At 39.8% G+C, this 24,695-nt stretch overlaps 1 protein-coding gene across 1 annotated transcript in view; it reads right to left on the reverse strand.

The window, feature by feature from the left end:
• Positions 1-1,516: 1,516 nt before the first annotated feature.
• Positions 1,517-24,695, reverse strand: part of OSBPL8 (oxysterol binding protein like 8) — a 180,380-nt gene continuing 157,201 nt past the window's right edge. Inside the window, exons 12-25 of the mRNA XM_034762429.1 lie at positions 23,862-24,099; positions 22,189-22,373; positions 20,474-20,555; positions 19,694-19,792; positions 18,266-18,362; positions 17,585-17,683; positions 15,790-15,887; positions 14,996-15,085; positions 11,214-11,350; positions 10,587-10,772; positions 8,839-8,926; positions 8,337-8,442; positions 7,570-7,675; positions 1,517-3,623 (exon numbers count right to left, since the gene is read on the reverse strand). Of these exons, the coding sequence (XP_034618320.1) occupies positions 3,488-3,623; positions 7,570-7,675; positions 8,337-8,442; positions 8,839-8,926; positions 10,587-10,772; positions 11,214-11,350; positions 14,996-15,085; positions 15,790-15,887; positions 17,585-17,683; positions 18,266-18,362; positions 19,694-19,792; positions 20,474-20,555; positions 22,189-22,373; positions 23,862-24,099 (1,747 nt within the window). The 3' untranslated portion in view covers positions 1,517-3,487. The remainder of the gene's footprint in view (positions 3,624-7,569; positions 7,676-8,336; positions 8,443-8,838; positions 8,927-10,586; positions 10,773-11,213; positions 11,351-14,995; positions 15,086-15,789; positions 15,888-17,584; positions 17,684-18,265; positions 18,363-19,693; positions 19,793-20,473; positions 20,556-22,188; positions 22,374-23,861; positions 24,100-24,695) is intronic.

Here is a 24,695-nt window from a genome sequence, read left to right on the forward strand (position 1 = left end):
GTAAAGAATATTTCAAGATCGACTACACATCGTGGCTAAATATGAAGTTAATTATGTATTAAGAAAAGGCTTTACAAACCAGGCCTGTAATCAACCTTACCCTAAAAATCAGGCAATAAATTCCTTTTTCTGCTCACATAAGGGAATTACATACAAAGAAGAGCAAAATAGGAATTATCAGGCTTTCAGTGCATGTGCTTTTAGAATACGAGTAATAAATACACCTAAGAGCAGACCTGTTGCTTTACTTTCTCATTAAAAATTTTCATGAAGTACTCTTGCCTCTTGGGACAGGAATTAAACCAACAGCTCTTATATCTTAGATAGTCAGGCTCTAAAAACATATTGAGAGAGGAGAAAAAAATAACCTTGCATGTAAATAAGGGCATTTTGTCTAGCTCCATCTTATTTAAGTATATGCATATGCAAAACACAAGAGTTGAAGTGGGCAGGATCTCAAATATGGAATATATGGTGTGCACACATGTATTCGGATATGGGCCAAAACACCGTCAGCAAGCGTTTACAATATTTTGACCTATACAATGGCAGCATGAGTATAAATATGCAGTTCTATACACGCTTGCAAATCAATACTAAATTAAAGTCAGTTTAAAAATATATCCGTAAAGGGCTTCTCCTTAACTGCCCTTAAAAAAAAAAAAAGTTAAAAAGCATAAATACTGAGCAAGATGGACATTTTTAACAAACATTCCTTTTAAATTTAGATAAGTTATTACCAAATATGAGGTTCAACACACAAAAACTGTAGAAATATCTCAGGGATCTAATATTACTGCCCAAGTTCTCGGGGTAGTGCTAGTTAGCTCTCACATTTGCCTATGTATTATGTGTCCCTGTTGTGTATAGCACAAATTATACGAGTATACCAACTACATTGCAGGTCTTGGAACAGATCTGCATAAGAGATCTCTCCATGTGAGTGGTGTAATGACAATCTCTTGAATGCTGGCAGTGTCAAATCAGTATTACAACATTCTATTTTCATCTTTTAACCTACCCTTTATGTTATGATTGCTAACATTTTATATATGGCGCCACCTTTAGTTTCTATTAGGAACTTACTGTGTTGAACTATCTCCTCTCTAAAGTAAAGTTCTTTCTATATTTTACAATTTTAATCACAAGGTATAACACTATAGTGTTCCAACCAAGTTACAAGAATTTGGTTGTGCCTGTGTACACAACACCGGTCTATATTATAGTCATGTTAAAGAACAGTGCTGTAGAGCAGTGCTTCTCAAAGCCGGTCCGCTGCTTGTTCAGGGAAAGCCCCTGGTGGTTTGGGCTGGCTTGTTTACCTGCCGCGTCCGCAGGTTCGGCCGATCTCGGCTCCCACTGGCCATGGTTCGATGCTCCAGGCCAATGGGGGCTGCAGGAAGCAGTGTGGGCCGAGGGATGTGCTGGCCGCCCTTCCCGCAGCCTCCATTGGCCTGGAGCGGCAAACCGCGGCCAGTGGGAGCTGTGATCGGCCGAACCTGCGTATGCAGCAGGTAAACAAACCGGCCTGGACCACCAGGGGCTTTCCCTGAACAAGTGGTGGCCCGACTTTGAGAAGCACTGCTGTAGAGAATGGTTCAAGACAAAACTACATTATGACAAAGGGGGTGGGGAATTACCAAATTTAAGCAGGATGCTTAAAGAGTAAAATTTGTCTCCTGTGTGGGGGCAATAAAGGACTGGGGAAAATTGTATGTTAGGGACACAGGAAGATAAAAGCTGGTTAGACAAAGCACAAATCTAACTAAATTTTACTTGCATTAACGTTGGATGAGACTGGTAGAGCACAGGACTCTCAGCCCAAGGGAAGGTGGCTTTAAAACACCATTGTATCCTGCCAGTCACAGGTTATTCTAGGGGCTGGAGAGGCCCACGGTGTTACCTAGAGAACCCTGGGGCCTGTTTAAATTAGGGCATTCCTGAAAGGCTGCCGCCTCAGCCACTGCACTGCCCAGAATCTCTGCAGTGCTGTGGCCCTACCTCCTACATGCCAAGACTTGAGAGGGGCTTCTTGGAAAACAGCCTTATGGCAGTCTTCCACAGCGTATACACCAGGGAAGGTCTCCCCATCTAGAACTGGGGATTCTAGAGCCCCTTTTAACTTGTGTAGATGGGTCAAAATGGGGGGAGGAGGGAGGGAGATCTCACCCTGTAAATGCTGGTACCTAAACTTAATTTTGCTTAAAAAAATTGGTTGTTTGGAAACATCAATTCAGACCAAAACCATGTTAGAATAAAAAGTCACATTTAAAATCCAAGTCCAACTTCTATATTATTAGTTTGTCCAATTGTGGAATATCAGGATAAGTTCCATGGTGTGTATATACTGCAATAAGGAGGAATTTAATGAAGATTTAGAGCTTCATCTTGCTCTTAAACAGCTAAGGGTTGTTGCTGTGTATTTTATAAAATTAGCAGTGGTAATCTAATAGCAGGTCTGAACTCTTAGTTCTAAACTGCCTTTCATTTTGGAACTTAACATCAAGCCCTTCACACTTAACACAGCTTTGCATGTTAATATTTTTTTCTGAGTTACAGAAACACCAAATAAACCATTTGACAGCAGTAGTCTATCTTCTTCAACTTATTGGAAGTGCCCACACAATTTAATTCAAGTTTAGTAAACTGAGAAAAAATTAACTACATAGTTATAAATCTCTGACACATGGATTCATAATGGAAATGTTGGTGGACCATTAACATAGTAGTCATTATGGGTACTGTACAGTTGTACAATTCATTCTTTGTACAACGTAAGACAGTGTTTTTAATAAAAGGTTTGAAGTGGCCAACCATGAAAATCGAGTGGTTTTTAATATCACCACAGTAATCTAGAATTAAAATATTGCCATATATTTAGAAAAACCTCCTCCCAAATCAGAGCATTAAAACACGAAGATTTCAGGTAAAGCCTTCAACTCTGTGTTGAGCCAATTCCTATTACTTATGGTGCTTACTAATGTATTTGTGTTGTTTGATCTGAAACATGTTTCACCATACAGTACTTTCAATAAAATAGTAAAGCTGGTTACTTCAGAAATTATTTTGTTACAAAATTGTTAATTTAAGTTTGTTCTTTTCTCAATTTATCTTTATCAATAGGCATTATGTGTCCCCACTGAGAGGGGAACAGATTTCTGAATTTTGAGTTTGACATTTTCTGTACTGAAATTTGTTAGTACAGCCTATGAGCTATTATAGATAGAAGGCTATTGTTGTGTTTGTGTGAGGCATACACAAAGAGCAAGAGTACTGGCACTTACATATTTCCCACTTCAACTGGCTAGGCAGGAATTTGACATATCTTGATCCATGTACGCATAAAGATTTGAGGGGAAGTTCTTTAAGTTTTAACTACAGGGCTCTTTTTGATAATATTGCATCATTTAAAGTCCAAACCAACTTAAAATATGGTCCCAGTAAGTATATGAGCATTCCAGTTCAAAGAGTCTTTTGTTCAGACCTTCTATTTGAACACAAAATTGATGATAAGTTGCACCAGAACCATGAGAAAAATAAAGACATAGTGCTTAAGCTGCAAGAAATTGTTTTCCAGTGGTGGTGAATTTGAAGTAACACGGTTCCGTAGAGCCATAATATCCCTATAAAATATAAAAAGAAACTCTCTTAAGTGGACATCAAGATGATTTAAACAGTTTCTTACATTATCTGACTTCTGTTAGGAACACCATGAAATATCAAGAGGCTATTTTCTGTCACTTTTGGAGAAAAGGTTAATTGATGTAATTCTACTGGACTTTTAGATACACAATATCAAGACACCAACTCAACAACAACAACAACAAAAAGACCTCAAATGAGAAATAAAATGGCAGGAAACTAACATTTCTCATCCCAAACTCCTCATATTTGTTGAAGGCCTGGGAGTCTGCAAGTAAGAATACGGCAAAGCAGAAAGAGTCAGTATTGCATTTTCCTTCATGTTCAATGGATATTAGTCAACATATTCTCTTCAGTTAAACCAGGGTTTTTTTTATAGATTCATAGATTCTAGGATTGGAAGGGACCTCGAGAGGTCATCGAGTCCAGTCCCCTGCCCGCATGGCAGGACCAAATACTGTCTAGACCATCCCTGATAGACATTTATCTAACCTACTCTTAACTATCTCCAGAGATGGAGATTCCACAACCTCCCTACGCAATTTATTCCAGTGTTTAACCACCCTGACAGTTAGGAACTTTTTCCTAATGTCCAACCTAGACCTCCCTTGCTGCAGTTTAAGCCCATTGCTTCTTGTTCTATCCTTAGAGGCTAAGGTGAACAAGTTTTCTCCCTCCTCCTTATGACACCCTTTTAGATACCTGAAAACTGCTATCATGTCCCCTCTCAGTCTTCGGCATGCGGCCCATCAGGGTAATCTGCTCAGGGGCCGTGAGACATTTGGTTTACATTGGCTGTCTGCAAGCATGGCCCCCCCCGCAGCTCCCAGTGGCCGCGGTTCGCCGTTCCCAGCCAATTAGAGTGACCCGATGTCCCGATAAAATCGGGACTGTCCCGATATTTAACCCTTTGTCTCCCATCCCGATCAATGTACGATCGGGACGTCATTTGTCCAGATATTCAGGTAAGGAGATGAGCGGGAGGGATGTGCTGACTCCGTGAGTGCCCAGGGTTGGAGCACCCATGGGAAAAATTGCAACCAAGCTCCCCCCTCCTCCTCCCTCCCTCCCCCAGAGTGCGCTGCATCCCCACTTCCCTCCACCCCCGTGCTTCCTGCCGCCTAACAGCGGTTTGGTGGCGCTTAGCGTTTTCCAGGAAGGAGGGAGGGGGGAGGAGCAGGTACCCAGCACACTCAGGGGAGGAGGTGGAGAAGAGGCAGGGGCAGGGCCTTGGGGAAGGGGGTGGAATGGGGGCAGGGCGAGGGCGGTGCAGGAGCGGGAAGAGGCGGGGATGGATGAACACCCACCCGGCAGAGGGGAAGTCGGCGCCGTAGGGGTGAGTGGCGGGCGAGGGTGAAGAGACAAGCGGCAGGCAAGCAGTGGGTGGGGGACTGAGGAGGGACAGGGGATGAAGAAAGGCGCAGTGGGAATGCGAGACCTGGGGCAGAGTGGGGATGGAGCCTGGGAGGAGCGGGGGTGGACTGCGGGTGAGGCTGATGGTACTCCAATGTATCGATATTTTAGCGTAGTGATCTGGTCACCCTACAGCCAATGGGAGCTGCAGGAAGCAGCAGCCAGCATGTCCCTGTGGCAGTCAATGTAAACAAAATGTCTCGCGGCCCGCCAATGGATTACCCTGATGGGCCACGTGCTGAAGGTTGCCGACCCCTAAGTTAAACAATGCAAACCCTGTTTTGTAGTTGGCTATTGAGGGTAGCAGAAAAAAAAAGAATGCCAATCTCAAAGTAATGCATATACAAACTATTAGAAAAAACACAACTGTTTTAATCCCAATGTCCGCAAAGCAGTCTGTAACTTTATGTTGATGTACAACATATTTCAAACACCTGCATATAACAACTGAAAATCAATAATCTTCCAGTTACCAATATGCAGTGGTGTAGTGTGAAGGCAATTAAGATCAGGTTAATTCTAAAATTTCAGCTTTCCTCATTTATTATACATCCTACAATTTCTATCATTGTACCATTCTTGTACCATTGCTGAACTGTATTTAATGCAGCATCGAATCTGTGGAGTTTCTCTTTTGCAGCCAAGAAACACATTATATAAAGGGGTGTTTATAAATTTATGAATAGAGATAAAATTTATTGTTTAAAATTAAAAAAGCCTTGTAACTAGGATCATAGAACAACGAGGTCATTTTCTTGATTTGGCAGAAAAATTCAAAAATCGGTGGAAATTTAAGTACATTTCTTCAACATACATGACAATTCTAGGTGACTTGTGTAGTAAATAGGGTTGCTAACCCTCCAGGATTGTCGTGGAGTCTCCAAGAATTAAAGATTAATCTTTAAAGATTATGCCATGTGATGAAACCTCCAGGAATGCATCCAACCAAAATTGGCAACCGTAGTAGTAAGTTATCTGCTAATAAGTAGCTTTAAAGAAATGACTATTTCAGTCTATTTTTTTTATTATCGTTCTTTAAATGCCTCTCTCCCTCGTTGAGCTCTTTTATTCCCACTTAAATTAAGAGCTATCTCCATATCGTCTCTCCCTGAGTAAACTTCAAGTCCCCAGAGAGCTTTTGCCTTTCTCTTCCTGCAATAACTTTACACTGAAGTCCAACAAGTAAATAAATCTCAATATTTGTTTGGACATTTAGGACCCAATCATGAATAAGATGCATGCAGTTGGGCTCCCGAGCGCTCTCTTAACTATTTCACTACTGGTTATTTTAGTAAACATACTGACATTTAAACAGTCATCCTTCGGTTTCATAGTTAATATGCTAATAAGAAGAATTAGGCAAAATCCTTCTGCAGTATCATAAAAACAACACTGCATTGGTTCACGTATGGAAGAGGTAGAAACTTTAAAAAAATACCCCAGAAAACAATGGAAATACTAAAAAATCCAGTGACCCAAAATTTGTGCTATATATGGAATTCCCATGGTATTTATTTCCAGTAAACCTACTTGTAATTTGACAAACATACAGTGAAGGTGATCTGCATTAATCACTGTATTTATCCAGTTTCTGAATCGGAGATGAAGTAATCAGGCTTGTTAGAGCAGTGTAGCGGGGCAGTAACCCCGTTCCTGCCCTGAAGGGCTTAAAACAGCCCTGGGAGAGGGCTGTGGTAGGGGAAAACCTGGGCTGATTGGGGAAATAGCCGCAGCTGGCCCTTATAAGAGGGCAGTGGACTGGGGAGTAGAGTCTCTCTCTGCTTTCAAAGAGAGAGAGAGAGAGAGAGAGAGAGAGAGAGAGAGAGGGAGGGGCCTGGCTGCTGGGAAGCTCAGGGTACCTAGAGTAAGGCAGGGCTGGGGAAAGGCCAGAGGGGCTAGCAACTCCCCAGGCGGCAGAGCCTTGTCCAAGGCCCCATAGAGGTACTGGGTTGCAGAGAAAGGCAGCAGGTCCCAAACTCTCTTGCCTGTGATGAGTGGCTTATACTGCAGTCTGCCTCAGGGAGCGGGGGCTAGTTGGTGACTGGCAGTAGCCTACGACTGAGGCGAGGTGGGGATAGGGGGTGGGGGTTCCCCGGGGAGGGGAATACCCCGAGACTGAGGGGTGTACTGCCAGGGGGCAGCATCCTGGATAACAGGGCACCCAAGTCCTGGGAGGGACACAGGGGGCCAAGCGGCAGCGGGACACTGGCCTGCAGAGGGTGCTCCGGATGCTGGAAATGCTAATTCCCGGAGACGACCAGCAGGCGGCGCCGCAGGGGTGAGTCCCGCATCACTACCATTTTCTTTAAACTATTCCAGAGTATATTATACAAAGCAGGATTAATGACAAGAACAATAAACATGTCAATTTTTAGGAGAAGTTTCTGTTTTGAAGTATTTATATTTAAACCAGTGAAGTGAAAAATAAATAACAGTTTATATTTCTAGCTTATTTTAAACAGAACAAGCCTGATACACTAAAATCTATTTTAGAATATTATCATTGAATACTACCTCTTAATGTCTTCTTGTGTTTCTTTTATAGATTCAATGGCACTTTGTAGTTCACCAAGGTCTGCCCCCTTCTTTCTTATTCTTGTATTATGCTTTAGTAGTTGTGCTATGAAGATATGCCAAACAGATGCAATAGGTTAGAATGACTAATTTATCCAAATCTAAACTCCTTTAATCCTACAATAAAACTACTTAGAAAACACAGTTAGGTGAAATTCTCCAATTTGAGGTCCTGCTGAAAGCTTTGTTCCAGTCACTTATATCCCAGGAAGCCCACAACTGAAGTGTTTAATCTTTTTTCAACTGAGTACAGAAGTTTTAAGATTATAAACAGTGCCAACAATAATTTACACATTTCATTCTTACATAAACCTATTGAGCTATATATTTAAATAGCTGCTTTCTTAATGCAGAGATTAATCCTTTTGTTTACAAGTGAACAAACACTGTATTTGTACCACAGGTACTAACTATAGTAGTAAAGCCTACTTAAATTACAGCCCTACGTAGGAAAGTTTCAGATATCTCACTAGTAACACCATGGGCCACTTGCTTTTCTTGTGCTATGCATTTTTTTTCCTTTCTATGAAGTCACGTAGTAATGCACTAGTACTGTAACTTATCATATTCCAATAGTTATTTTATACCACAAATATCTTGGGATAATAAAGAATAGGAAAGTAAATGCATGACTGTACTGTAGCAGTGCTCAGTCTAACTGAACAGAAAAACAATGAAATTTGCTGAACAGATGCAGCTTATCCTACCTTCACTTCCAGAGGAGTCCTGGTTATCAGGTTCTGGGGAAGAGAATCCACACTCTCCTTTCTTCGACTGACTGGTTGGCTTTCGTTTTATTTTTGGAACACTAACCTGCAATTCACACACGTAATACTTATCTGCACAGAATCAAACATTCTGATGAAAAAGCTGTTGTTCCATTATAATAATGGCTGTGTGTTAGAAGCTTGAGTTAATATTTGAAAATGATATCCTAGAGGTTTTGGAGGGTTTAGATTAGATTAATTAAAATAAGTGTGGATGTTTTTTTGTAAGTGGAATTAAGGTAATGTAACCTATCCAATTAAGTCAGTTTTCCTACATAGCCAACAGCAGGAGAGTGAGGGGCTAGGGGCTGACTGGACTACACCTTTGTAGGACACGGGTGAAGAACCACTCTAGTGCTTTGTGAATTCTAGATTTATAACTTGACATTTGCCAGTGTCTGACCTCATGTTTACTGAGAGCAATTACAAAGCCAGAACGTACCATTGGTGTCCGATGCCTGACTTTTGTTTGGATGGCACCATCTTTTTCAAACTGTATCATATCATTCAGTGGATCCCATGGTCTGGTTCTACACAGAAACAGAATGAACACAGTGTTACTGTATAACACATCAGAGGCATTTTCATTTTCCTGTTAAGTTGAGGAAAGCTTTCAAGCAAATATTTTGAGTGAAAGGTGTTAGTATGACATCCAAAAGATTCAGAACTCCCCACAAGATAAGTATAGAATGGGCATAAGTGATGTAAGCCTCTTCATATTACCTGCTGATATGCCTCACCTCTGATTTGGAGGGATTATACACCCAAAGATGATATGATAACTCAGTCTCCATGCACAGGTCAGTCCCTACCCTGGCTATTGAGAATGCCAGCCAGAGTATCACTCAATTTTGATAGGTACTGGCATAACAAAAATGCTAAGACTGAGCTATGTAAAGATTTCCTGACATGTTACATAAACATACCACATTCTGGAACCGGGGAAGAAAAATCTTGTTATTTTCTCTTTGAAAGAGCAAGGGAAAACACTAGTTTATATGGTGTGTAGAAAATTTTAAGGCTATTTTTGTCAGTTGTGAAAATTTGTTATGTACAATAGAGTTCACTGTAAGGTATATAGCTCTGGAACCAACTGTCAGCACAAAGCTAGATATAACATTGGTTTCAGCACTACTACATTCTTATATGGCTGTAATATCCCTGGATATTTTACTTTTTCCCCTTTTTAGTACAAATTAATACTTCAATTGAAAAAGGAACAAAAGACACTGCTTGCTGATCCTGTGGTAACTGTTACTGGTAAAAGGCTCAATTCTGCCACTGCTCTTCTTGCTGAACTCCTTGTAAGTCAGTGGGAATTGAGGATGTGGATCAATGCCAAGACTGGACTCAAGTTTCACATTTGTTTGTACACTTGCAGAGTTACCCCTCCACCTTCTGATGCATGGAACCACCATAAGCCTTTAACAGTGAGCTACTCAGTGTGTGTTACACTTGTCAGGAGAAGAGAGCTGTGTGGACCCATCCACGTGGCAACTGTGTTTTTGGAGCCTGTCAGTGTTAGTCACCTTTACCAATAACAAGTTATATGATGCAGTTTATGTCCAAACAGCTTTTCTGCTATTACAGCTACATTTTCAAGTTCACATTTACCAGGCTGCACAATTGTGCATCAGCCCATTCTGGGAAAATCTGGATATTCTACATTGCCTAAGAAGGCAAGTGTTCAGAGAACAAGCCCACAAAACACAACCAGCAGCAAGTGGGGCAATGCATTCCAGGATGTCATACGCATAAAGAACTAGGAAGATGACACCAGCCAAACTGATTACACAGGAATAGTTAGGGGGTCTCATCCACTTGTCAAAAAAGCATGCTGAACTAGTTTAAGAAGAAAAAAAAACACAAGCCAGTCTGTCCCTCTATTAGCAGCAAATTATTACTATCAGGTACAGTTACTTAACTGAACATCAGCCATGTCTTGCATAGATACTAACCACATCCAAAGCCAACCCCATGCCGTTTACACAGTAAGTTTAATGTTGTAGTGTGGATATGGCTTTAGGTGAATAGAGATTTAAGACTACTCAATACCAGTTGGACAAGTGTGAACTCATCCACATTTTCATGTTCTTTCAATCCTGAAACTATAAAACAAGTTCTCTACGTAACACCACCTTTAAATATGTAGAATAGTTTAAACTGTAAGCAAAACACTCCACCACTCACTCTGCATATTTGTAGTGCCATTCCCCTGTGATTGAATCCTGTTCAAACAGTTTGCAGGTCCACTCTTCACCCTTCAGTTTCCTTTCTTTGGCAGCCTTTCTCTGAGCATCCTCCAGAACACATTTCTCATTAGTAGCTTCTGTCTGATCTTTGTTGGTTATAGCTCGAGTCACCTGTTGCCAAAGTCTAGCAAATTAATGTAATAAGGGTGAAAGAATCAAAATCAGGATGACAGAAATAACTACAAATATTGCTTTGACAGAGGTAAAATGAGATTGATGATCAATTTATAAAGATACTATTTACTGCATTATTGTGTTTGCCAGTTTTATTTTATTCACGTTTTCCTACATTGGAACTTCTGTAAATAAGGTTGCATTTAAAGGTGTTATTTCTCTCAATTTTACAGACTGGGAATCTGAAGCACAGAGAAGGTAAGTGACTTGCTCAAGTTCACAAAGATAAGTTTTCAGGATAATCAGAATTAAAATCCAAATCACCATCTCCAAATCCTAAGCTTTAACCAATAGGCCATGCTCTCTTCCATATTTTATTTGTCAAACAGCATATATGCTCTCCTTTATGTAATTAACTAAAAGAAAAGGAGCTAATAGTTCATGAACTTACTTCTCTGACTCAAAGTCATCTTGCTCATCAAATTTCACTGTGTATCTTGTTAATCTGCGCTGCCTGATCTCAGATGTTGGATTCCAGAAGGTCTCTGAAACATCTGTCTTTTTGTCGCTAATAATAATTTCACTGTCCTGTAAAGTTTAACATTTATAATTACTTTACTTACCAAAAGTTGTAGCAGTCTTAAACAAAGCCAGAGAGAACAAGTCTGAGGAACAGACACCCTGGATACAGCACTTTTTGCAACTGAAGAATTTGTTATTCTCTTTTGACACACCTGGCTGGTAATGCTCAAAAGTCATAGTTCAAAAACAGATTTCCTTGCCTCTGCTACTACTACTAACTTAGATTATTAAATGTGTGAGGCAATTTCAGTCAGGTTTTGATGCTCTACATAGCACAATCATAGAATCGTAGAATATTAGGGTTGGAAGAGACCTCAGGAGGTCATCTAGTCCAATCCCCTGCTCAAAGCAGGACCAACACCAACTAAATCATCCCAGCCAGGGCTTTGTCAAGCCGGGCCTTAAAAACCTCTAAGGATGGAGATTCCACCACCTCCCTAGATAACCCATTCCAGTGCTTCACCACCCTCCTAGTGAAATAGTGTTTCCTAATATCCAACCTAAACCTCCCCCACAGCAACTTGAGACCATTACTCTCTGTTCTGTCATCTGGTACCACTGAGAACAGCCTAGTTCCATTTTCTTTGGAACCCCGCTTCAGGTAGTTGAAGGCTACTATCAAATCCCCCCCCCCACTCTTCTCTTCTACAGACTAAATAACCCCAGTTCCCTCAGCCTCTCCTTATAAGTCATGTGCCCCAGACCCCTCATCATTTTTGTTGCCCTCTGCTGGACTCTCTCCAATTTGTCCACATCCCTTCTGTAGTAGAGGGACCAAACTGGACGCAATACTCCAGGTGTGGCCTCACCAGTGCCGAATAGAGGGAAATAATCACTTCCCTCGATCTGCTGGCAATTCTCCTACTAATACAGATATGCCGTTGGCCTTCTTGGCAACAAGGGCACACTGCTGACTCGTATCCAGCTTCTAGTCCACTGTAGTCCTCAGGTTCTTTTCTGGGGAACTGCTGCTTAGCCAGTCAGTCCCCAGCCTGTAGCGGTGCATGGGATTCTTCCTTCCTAAGTGCAGGGCTCTGCACTTGTCCTTGTTGAACCTCAGATTTCTTTTGGCCCAATCCTCCAATTCATCTAGGTCACTCTGGACCCTATCCCTACCCTCCAGCTTAGTGTCATCTGCAAACTTGCTGAGGGTACAATTAATCCCATCATCCAGATCATTAATAAAGATGTTGAACAAAACCAGTCCCAGGACCGGCCCCTGGGGCACTCCGGCTGGGTCTACACTACCCGCCTGAATCGGCAGGTAGAAATCGACCTCTCGGGGATCGATTTATCGCGTCCTGTTGGGACGCGACAATCGATCCCTGAATCGACGCTCTTACTCCACCAGCGGAGGTGGGAGTAAGCGCCGTCGACGGGAAGCCGCAGAGGTCAATTTTGCCGCCGTCCTCACAGCGGGGTAAGTCGGCTGCGATACGTCGAATTCGGCTACGCTATTCGCGTAGCTGAATTTGCGGATCTTAAATCGATCCCCCCCATAGTGTAGATGTAGTCTCCGCTTGATACTGGCTGCCAACTAGACATTGAGCTGTTGATCACTACCCATTGAGCCCAATGATCTAGCCAGCTTTTTATCCACCTTATAGTCCATTCATCCAATCTATACTTCTTTAACTTGCTAGTAAGAATACTGTGGGAGACCATATCAAAAGCTCTACTAAAGTCAAGATATATCACATCCACTGCTTTCCCCATATCCACAGACCAGTTATCTCATCACAGAAGGCAATCAGGTTGGTCAGGCATAACTTGCCCTTGGTGAATCCATGTTGACTGTTCCTGATCACCTTCCCTCTCCTCCAAGTGCTTCAAAATGGATTCCTTGGGGACTGCTCCATGATTTTGTCAGGGACTGAAGTGAGGCTGACCGGTCTGTAATTCCCCAGGTTCTCTTTCTTCCCTTTTTTAAATATGAGTGCTATATTTGCCTTAATGAAGATATTGAACAGAACCAGACCCAGAACTGATCCCTGCGGGACCCCATTCGTTATGCCCTTCCCAGCTTGACTGTGAACCACAGATAACTACTCTCTGGAAATGGATTTCCAACTAGTTTTGCACCCACATTATAGTAGCTCCATCTAGGTTGCATTTCCCTAGTTTGTTTATGAATACAGTGTACAGTGCTTACTTTAGATTATTTTTATTACAAACATTTGCACTGTAAAAATGAAACAAAATAAATAGTATTTTTCAATTAGTCTCATACAAGTACTTTAGTGCAATCTCTTTATCATGAAAGTGCAAATTACAAATATAGAATTATTGTTTTTATGGCTGTCAAACCCAGTTAATGCAAGCGATTAACACAAAACAAATTAATGCATTTTTTTAAAATGAGAATTAATTGCACACCTCTGTTTTGACCCTTTTCACATACTGTACTTCATCATTTAGTGGAAATTGGCTCAATTCTACTTTGTTCTCATAATCTGGAGTGATTAACTATTAGCAAAAATTAATGGAACAAAACAGCAAAAGTTCAGGTCTTTTGAATAGGAAGTTTATTTTTAAAAAACTTCCTGATGGTTCTCTGGATAAAAAGACAGTTATCTGTAGCTGAGTTCCAATACCATTAAAGTACTTCAAGTCTGCAGTAGCACCTATGTGCTAAACATGCTTTCGCCTCCAGTTCTTGTGCTATAGATAACCCACCAATAGCAAATGAATCCTGCCAGTCGTGACAGAGTATGCTTCCAGAGTTTCAGGATCACTACAAGACCAAAGATCAAACAAAGTACTTGTATGAGGTAAATTTAAAAATATTATTTCTTTTATCTTTTTTTACAATGCAAATATTTGTAATCAAAATAGTAATATAAAGTGAGCACTGTACCACTTTGTTTTATGCATTGTAATTGAAATCAATATATTTGAAAATGTAGAAAAACATCCAAAATATTTACAATAAATTAAAATTGGTATTCTATTACTGTCTAACAGTGCAATTAAAATTGCAATTAATCACAACTTTTTTTAATCTTGCCATTAATTGCGATCTTTTTTTAGTCATTTGACAACTCATATGTATAGTTTTGAAAGCTGACTACTTACTGGAGTCCCTACTAGCTATCTGTGATAGGACGACCTGTCCTGAGCACCCTCCTGTAGCAGGCCTCAGCACAACAGTTGTGTCTGCCTCAGTTTCTCCTTTCAGAGTCCCCAGTAACTCCATGCCAGGCTCTTACCTCAATTCCCTTTCCCCTCCCGCCCCCATTTTAGTTCCCTTAGTTTGTATTACATTATATATGGATATATATTATGTCTTTGTGTACATGCCATATATGCCACCAATTTCTTTTCTTCAGGAACATTGTATGTCACTCACAAATGTACTACCACCCTTTTCGTCCAACTTTGCCCCTTTCAGAAGTACAAAAAGTAACGAAAACAAGAGCGTCATTTAAAATCAGCATTATCTAAATTCCAGAGACATTCCTGAGAGCTGAGTATATATGTAAGATATCTATTATCATGAGCCACCTCTTTATAAGTGCCAGTGTTTACAGCCAAAATGAAGTAGCTTTATATCTAGGTGAATTTACAACGAATTTGAAGGATGAGTGCTATTTACTTGTCATTACTAGCAAAACAGAAATAGTTTATTTCATAGACGCATTCATTACTCACCCAGTGGCCCTCCAAAGTAGCCAGAACTTCTTTGCCCAGTTTAATTTTCCCTGATATTTGATTAACACTGTCATTGTTGCCCAAAAATGGCTACAAAACAAAAAGAAAAATGTTAATTTTTTAGTGAGAGATAATGTTAGAGTAAAGTTAAACATTAGGACAAAAACATTTAATTACAAAATCTCTGGTGTGACAGCCAAAATTACTTTAAAATAATCTGTCGCATGGCTATCTAATCCAAGAGTTAAGGCTCAGCCCATGACATCTTGTTCAGTCATCCCTTCATTTCTAAAAAGCTATGCTGAAACAGTTTTATTAACATAAGGACTATTGGTCAAAACATTGGCATGATCCCTGACTGATCTAAAGGGTCAGATGTCTCTTGAATTTTACTTGGGCAGAGAAAAAGGATTTTGAGATATTTAAACCAAAGTGTCATCCGTTAGACTCAACCAACAGCACTGTATCAGTGTGATGGTGCACTGCTAAGGTCAGAGCCCAAGTCCCAGCAAAGGGCCCAGGTCCTGACCTTTGGACCCAGAAGAGTATTCTACCTAATGCTCAATGTAGATATTAATAATGCTGTTCCTTTTAGTACTCTAATCACTTGTGTTGTGATTAGCTTGACTAACATAGCTTGATATACAACAATTAGCATAAAGAAACTATACATTTTCCAAGAAAAGAGTTAAATCAATACCAACTCTGAAAATCTGATTAGTGCCCTGGTAAGAGCTACATCCACTTTTCTATTATCTTAATTCCCCTTGTGTCCACATACAGAGCCCTCTTACCTTTAGTTTGAATTCAATTGTTGCACTGTATCCAGTTTTCTCACATGCAATGTTGACAGTTCCCCCAAGCTCTAAAGTCATTGTGCCATAAAGAATTCCTGCAGGAAAACAGAACTTGTTTTACATAACATGCAAACAGAGTTCCCCTACAACACCCATTTGCTTTCTATTGATAACTGAGCAAGAGACACACAAGTGCTAAATTCTTATAACGCGCCCCCTCTCGCCCCCTCCCCCCCAAAAAAAACAAACCCTTAGAATGAATGTTTATTGGTGCCAGGTGGAAAAAGGAATAGCCAAGAGTCAGTTTATCTTCTCTTCAGGGGATCTCTCCTAATCATGAGTATGTGCAGCCCCTTACTCTGTGGATACATTACATAATATATTTTATATATGTTTGTCCCAAAACCACACAAAAGTTCTTCCCTTTCTGGCATGAAATAAGTTTTAAAAAATCTCCTGGAAAGAAGTGAGAAGAGCATAGCTAAGCTTTCCAAAATCCAGCTAACTGGAGCTAATTCTGTTTACGCTATTCTGCTGCAATGCAACGTCTTACACGCACGTGGCAGCATTTATGGCAGACACTTGGCCAGTCTCTGCCAGAGAATATATGTATTGGAATAAGCAGCAAATTGTGTTAAAATTAGTCCCATTTGAATGCAAGTGTTTTGTACTGTTTCTCATCACCACAACACCCAGCGCCTGTCCAAATAGCTTAATAAAAAGCACTCACTTCCCAGAGAGTGAAATGATTACAGGCAAATGGACACTAGCCCACTGTACTCAAATCATATATACACCCTTGGCTATTAGACTTTTGATATTCACCAATGGGAACACCAACATTTTTAAATTCATTGACAATGTTAGCCATGACAAATGGTTCATTGTCAACTATTTTGGGGAGTCTCAAAGGGATCTTTTAGTTCCAGCTAAGCAGCTAAACCACGAGTTCAATACTTAAGCTGAACAGCATCCCCTTCCTCCCCGCGCCCGTAGTGTTGCACTGCATTGTATCTTGTGATCACAAGCTCAAGGGCTGGTTTAACAGTGAAAGAAGGAAGTGAAATCTGGCTGAATTAAGATGGTGTGTGAGCACATTTTTGTACATATGGTTGGTAAGTATTTGAACAAAACGCACAAACACTTCAGCCACAGCAAGAAGTATAATTTCTTATGTTCCCTGATAAGACCAAGTTCAGAAAAAAAATCTAGAAGAGGGTAAAAAGCAGAATAGTAATTAGGTATCCCTTTTAAAAAACTGGTTTAAAATATTAAGATCTCCAGGAGGTAGCAATGGTGTCGCTTGATTGGTTTGTTCCTTAAAAAAAAAAAAAAAAAAAAAAAATAGGCCCACGCCCTTGACTTCATTAATTACTTTTACTGCAATTCCAGGTGGCTTTACATATTTTTGTCATTAAAGCCACATGCTTTTCTTCAAAATTTACCACAACACAAATACAGCATTAACTAGGCGTCCCTCCACACAAGTGTACTTGCGTTATTAACAGATGTGGAAGCATAGAATTAGAGAACCATCAATGTTATGCATGAGAGACAAGGTGGGTGAGGTAATATCTTTTATTGGACCAACTTCTGCCAGTGAGAGAGAAACTTCCGAGCCAGAGAGCTCTTCTTCAGGTCTGGAAGAACCTGGATATAATAATGTTTTGCGTGTTCAGACAACTTCACTTTAGAGTAGATTCTCTCTAACTCAAGCCTATCTACAGCTTATGATAAACATCTAATTTTGTAACATTTCCACCTTTTGAATAAGGAAAAAAAACAAAACTACCTTTACAGTGTGCATATGGCATGGTCATTACATAATCTTCTCCCCTATTCAGGAACATTAGTCGACCGTCTCCATCCAATATGGCAGATAATGAATTCCCTGAAAGACAAGGAAACCAAATTACACTATCTATTTTTCAAAGCCAATGGACAATAGGCAGCATTTCCCATTAAGTGAGCAATAGATTAAAGAGACTGGGTCATCCTCTGTTGCATTCTGTCCTTACAGAGAAGCCCATATGCTGGAGAGTATCCCCTTTACAAAATATAGCATCTATACCAAAGCCATGAACAGAGCACTTTTATTTGGAGGAAGGAGATGTCAATAACTGACTTGATTCTTAATGTTTTGTAAATGATGTTTAAAGTTTTTAAAGCAAAGTTTCTCTGTTTAAATAATCCTTAGAATTTTAGGCACTCCTTGCATTTATTTAATAAAAACATCTAATTGCATTTCCAACTTGTTATAGATTCCTTGTGCAATAATACAGTAGAACCTAGTTTAACCGAGCCTCCTTTACCCATATTTACCGAACCACCAGCCACCTGCGGCTGGCAGTGGGAGCCCCAGCCACCCATTCTCTGGTTTATCTGGATTTTTGGTTATCTGATCTGGCCCCGATCCCTATTAGATTGGATAATTGGGGCTCCATTGTATATAAAAAAAGCATAAAGAACTTACCATAGAACTTGGATTTGGCCAGGATACTACCACTAAGGCAAAACCCATCCTTTCGGTTGCTAACATAGAAGGCAGATACTGGGGGGTGATGAGACACCTGTTGAATGCAACAAAATTGAACACAAGCAGCTGAAGTGTTGGAATAATTCTTGTTCTAATAAGTGAGCTACAGAGAGTACATATCAAAAGTGCACGTGGATTTAAAATTCAAAGAAAGGCATCTATAGGAAATGTTCATAGATAGAAGTCAGGACATATTTAAAAATATACTCCGATCAAACAAAGTCAACATCCTTACTGAATTCAAGGTGTAACTAGAAAACTTCAAATGCTAAACTATTACAAAGAAATCTCTTGTATAACCACCTATGTCTAGTAAAAATCCAGAGTACCATTGAAGACCAAGTTTGTCAGCAGAACTTCTTGAATACTTTTCACGTACTTAGCACTGTTTGTCCCTTGCGAGTACCACTACCCATTAATAATTAATCTCAAAGCCTAGAACACATGTATTGTCTCACTAGCTGGAATCACGCATTTGCCTGGTCTGAGTGTCCTAGTTCCCAGATTTTCCACCTCAGCTTGGACCAGAAGTACCATATGCTTGGATTTGCCTGGCCTACTGACTGCAGTTGTTTTACTGCCTCCTCTGCCAAGTTCCAGAGCTAGCTGCCATTTTATTTTTCAGAAAGAGAAGCTAGTAGATTAGAGGTTACTTAATAGTACTGTCTCGCTACAGCCCCACTGTAAGAGACGGGTGCCTAGCCACATGGCCAAGGAACTATTTTTGAGTAGCAGTTAGGAATATGTGCACAATTCCTCAATCCCAACATTCCAGGGGTACAAATATGCCAGTTCTTCTACCCATCCCTTAGGGTTTCTAAAGGCACAGAGGGAAACTATTTGTGGCTGGGCTCTGAGACAGAGGATGAACATGGCAGTAATACATTCACAGACAAAACGTATTGCTGGTGAATAACCCTTTTTCTCCTCCATGATACTGTCGCAGAGCCCCTATAGGAGATTAACACTGACTTCCCTGAGAAGATGACCTAAGAAACACTATTATTTGAACAATGAGTGAAACTCTGTCCCTCCACTCCCAAAATCAGCATCTGCTCTTGATGTAGCGTTCAGACACTTAGTAATTCATGTAGCAGCCATTCGCCTAAGCAAATAGGCATTCAAACAAAGATCATTTAAATCATTTCTTAAATACTGATTCAGTAAGATACTGAGCCAGTATTAAGGAGCCCTGGGACTACTCATATATTACGCAAAAATGTTAAGTACCTTGCCAAATTGGGGTCACTATGACTACACAGAATATCGTTATTTTATCTGTTCTACAAAGCAAAGCAAAAAACTAACTAACTGATGGCATATATTAAAAAGTCAGATTAATAGCAAAACCTATTTTGCCAATACCTGTTCAGCAATATAGAAAGTCTTGCTGTTTGTCCTGGGATGAATCCACATGCAGCGGAAAGTCTCACCAAGTATAGGATTGTATGGTTTCTTTAGTCCCTGAACAGAAACATTGGAGATTTCAATCAGACAATCTAATCACAGAAAATGCAAAACAGTTTACAGAAAATGGAATTAGCACTATCAACTGTAAAGGAAAAAAGAGCAGAGGACACTAGAATATACTCTATGAGAGAGTCCAACTTTGAAGATAACCCCATGAATTCTGGGGGACAAAGAATAGAAACAGGTACTCATTAGTACTTCAGAGATCCTTTCTCATTTTGTGTACATTTTATGATGGGGGATAGAGCAGTAGAGCTATTGTGGGAAAACTGGTTTAATCACTCATCTCTATCTGTCTGAAATTAAGCAGAGGCAAGCTGTGTGTCATTCAATACCCCTCCCATCAGCACTGCTAGAAAGAAGAAGTGTTAAGAAGCAAGTAGGGTGCCAAGTATAAAATACTAAAAATGTTGCTATCTAATCCTGGTCGCAATTTCCTACTGAGAGTGATGTTCCTCACTGAGAGCATGACTATCAAGAATATAGGAACTGCCCAATTTAGCTGAAAATGCATATTGCAACATTCATTGCCAAAAATGTGCATTAAGTGCAGTCCATTTCAACCATGGTTTGAGTCCAAATAGAAGAGACAGCTTCATATTTGTCTATATTACTTTTAAAATAACTAAACATTAAGATCATCCTTTAATAGCAGAGGAAGATGCAAAAGGTTACCTTTGGCTTTTTGTAGAATCCTGACAAATACCATTTCACTACTTTCTTCATACGATTGTAAGCATTCTCTTCAAGAGCAGCCCTATAACACACGACAGAGTTACTGGATTAAAGATAAAATTGAAATAGACACATCATAGATCTTCTATCATTATTATCTAATATCAGCATATTATAACTTACATTGATATGTACTATAATATATTATCTATTGACCAGAAAATAGATCTTGTAATACGTTTTTGAATTAGTACACATGGGAAATTTAAAGTCACGCCTATATTTTAAGTATATATGTATCAAATAATTTTATCAGATCCACTGGTAACTGAATGGACATAGTTAGAAAGTACTCAGAATAAGGGTAAAGAATGTCTTTTGGCATACAGTTGACCAAGAAGCTGCCAAATTAAAAAAAAAAAAAAAGTCATGCTTCTTAAAGATTTGTCAGTATTACCAAGAGACTGCTTCCCAAATATCTCACTGGAAACTTTTCCTACTATAGATGGGGAGATACTGCTGCTAGTCAGACTAGTGAGATCCAAGGAGAAAGTTATCAACACTGAGTCCCAATAAGCTTCTTGAATACAAGAAAATGCACATTTTATGATCAAAAAGCTTGGTTTGATTCTTGAAATTCAGCTAAATATTTTGTTTTCCTTTATAGATTTTTGTTCCTTTCTAATATAGTTTAATACTGTAGACAGATGTTGATCCAGATATTGATCCATGTGATGTAATCCCCATTTTAGAACTGTGAGCTGAGGGGTGAAAACATTTCTAGGGTGAAGTAGAGCCCTTTTTGTATTTATTATTAAATATTGGTCAAAACAATAAAGTAACAAGAAAATCTAGTCTTGAGAACAGACTGGCGAACTGTTGGCTCTTGAGAGAATTGTGTGTTTCCCCCACTTAAAAGCCAAAGGTCATCGGGGAAACTATTTCTTTTGCAAAGCCAATTATGTCCAATTCTGGGCAGCATGGCCATTGCAAAGATATAGTACTTAGGCCCATGCACCGCAAAATCTTTTCCATTCAGTTCTCCAATCTGGGAAGACTGCTTTAGAAATTCACAGAACTCTAAGTTGAAGTGAAGCATTCCATTTTAGATCCTTCTTATTCCTTTTGGTTCTCAGATAAATCAAGTGAATTCATCTAGGCCAGTGGTTCTCAACCTGCGGTCCACGGGCCGCTTGTGGCCCAATCAGCACAGAGCTGCGGCCCATGTGACATCCTCAGGGCCATACAGGTAGTATTGGATGCGGCCCACAATGGTAAATAGGTTCAGAACCACTGATCTAGGCCCCCATATAGCTAACAAAATACTTTAATTGGACTACTTAAATTGTATTGTTTTGTAGATAGTGAAGGCAAAGGAAATTTAATTTCCTAACTAACTAGCTCTTAACTTCTTATAGCATAGGAAAACAGATGTTTCCAAAGGTCCCTATCCTCTGGTTCTAGTAGCACTAACAAGCACATTTGGCTGTCACAGTTATCATCAATTTCTGACCAGGATACTGTGCCTTTGAGATGTACTTTATAAGCTTTAGGAATAAGCCAAGGAAATCCCACAACACGGTGTTTAATACATTGTTAGATGAGCAGACATTCAGCATTCTCTGCTTCAGTTTAACTGGGATGGATAGAAAACCTTGCAAAGCCATTTCACTATTTAATAAAATTTATTTTTAAAGTAAAAAGAATTAACTCACTCAGACAAGAAGTCTGCATGATAGTAGTAATCAGAGAGTTTGTCCAAGAAAGAACGAGGTTCCAAGATAAACGTAGGCAGTACAACCTTGGAGAGGTCCATTCCTGGACGGACTTGTTTCAACAGCATCCAGATCAGGCTTTTGTTCTCCTCCGACACTGTTTCTGTTTGACAAGCCTCCCCTGCCTTCCACCAGGAAAAAATGTTGTTGAAAAACTAGAAACACAGTAACAGTTCAACATATCCTATGAAAAAAAACTACACACATTTAGGACAAACAATAAGTTCGGTTTAGGATACATGGTGGCTAACCAATTACCTGCAGGAGTATGGGAACTAGCCCCATTAGAGGCATTCTGAAAAGTTTAATATATGCTACCTGATTAACACAGCATATCAGATATGCTATCTAGTATTTATTTTTTAGGAATTAGGTTTGCCCCAATAATTATATTACATTTTATATCAAGAGAGCCCTCTAGATGGGACCATGGTCAGAAGCCTGTTCCTTTCCCAGCCATCAACTATGTGTTTCCCTTTTCTCTCACATGCAGTGAATGTACCAGCCAGGGACCATTGGTTACATTAATCAATTTCTCATTTTGAATGCTGATGAAGAATCTGCCATTTCACCTCCACCCTTTGATATGTCCAGCACTCTTCCATATGCCTCCCTCCCTCCCTCTAGCAGCAGCAAGAGGACGCTCTCTCTCCCCCATCTACACATCTCCAGATGACACTCTGCTAGACTAGGAGAAGAAAAGGGAGATATTTCTCCTTTCCAGAGAGTTTCAGGAAATGAAACCAGGATTTTAGAAGAAGCTACCTTATTTCCAATTTAAAAACAAACAAACAAAAACTAGTAGTGGGTTTTGTCTAAAAATAGTTCAAATATCTTTAGAGAAGAAATCGGTAACAGCAGCATTAACGTAGGCTAGAAATTAACATCATCTGACATCTTATTCATTCCCTGCTGCTGCTGCTATTAAAAAAAAAGTCTCTAGCAGTGAAAAGCCACAAGAGGGAGGCTCAAACAAGTCAGATTCAGTGTGTTACTATTTCAAATAGCACTGGTGATTTTTTATGGTGACTGCTACTTTTTAATCACACAAATGCTCAGGACCTCAAATGCAGGTGGAGCTTTGCCATGCAGAAACTATGTCAGAGTCAGATCAACTTAAATTTGTTAAATGACAGAAGGCAACAAAAGCAACCTCTGAGCCCTGCAAATTTTGTGGCTACTGGCTTCTCTGATTAAGGGGGAAACTAGAATGTAAAGAAACCTCTTTACTTCATTTAATAACTAAGTTTCTTGCCCTTTTCCTTGAGGAGAGAGCCTTGAAACCAAGCTAATGTAAACCAATCACTAATAATGAAAGGACAAGCAGCTGGACTCCACTTCTGCTGCAGGAGGCAATTTCTGTGTAAAATCAGTCCCTTAAATTTGGGGAGTATTCCAAAGTCCCTTACTCAGCCACATGACTAGTGGTGAACAGGAATCTGTTAAATAGAGGGGCATGAGGGGGAGCAGTCACACTTTCACAAGTCTCCTTAAACTACTAAATCCAACACTGCAAGGCAACTTTCCAATGACATTCAATTTGACTTCTAAAACTCTTAAGTCAATTTGCTATCTGGAAATAAGGTAAATACTACTACGAGTACATTATTTACCTCTCCAAGTTCTTCATGAATCTGTTCCATATAGGTAGTTTCCCTGATAAGATCAACAGGTTCTGGATCAACGTAAGAGTCATCCTGTCGCTCTGATGTGTCAGTGTCACTTTCTTCACTTTTCCCCAGACCATCATTATCAGACTCATCATGATCATGATCATTTTCCTTATCAGATTTGTCTGAGTACACATCTTGATCTTTAAAGTGATGCCTTTCAATTTCACTATCATTTAATCTACAACAAACAAACAAAAAATAAATCTAAAATGTTGTGATTGTCCCTCTCCTTCAAATCGTCCACCACTATGAATAACATCCTCAAACCAGGAACTTACCTAATGCAGGACATTAGTGTCAATACCAATACCTGATAGCCATGTCAAATTGATAGCACTGCAATAAGAAAGAATCACAAGGAACAGCCTTCCTTGAAACTTTTATAGCAATCTGTTTAGAACTATGAAGCTCATTACCAACCCTACAACAATTTCGTCCTCATACACGTTTTACCTTACAACCCTCACTATTTTGTGTATAAACAATATGTATGATTGATTGCCTAACAGTGACCTAGCTACTTTTAATGGGTTTTAAAAGCGGTTTATATTTGTATGATACATACATACATACATACATACACAGGTAGATCTATAGTCCAGTTACCTGAGATAACTGCATTTCAAAAAAGTGTCAAGTGTTGCAGTAGCTACTCCATAACTTTAAAAGAAAGGCCAAGGGAAGATTTTTGCAAAATTCTATGAAATACCATCTCACTAATGTTTCTCTGGGTAATAGCTGAGTGTCCAGCTGGAGGCAGATCATATATATTGG

Source organism: Trachemys scripta, chromosome 1 (assembly GCF_013100865.1).
Source record: "Trachemys scripta elegans isolate TJP31775 chromosome 1, CAS_Tse_1.0, whole genome shotgun sequence".
Classification (NCBI taxonomy): domain Eukaryota; kingdom Metazoa; phylum Chordata; order Testudines; family Emydidae; genus Trachemys; species Trachemys scripta.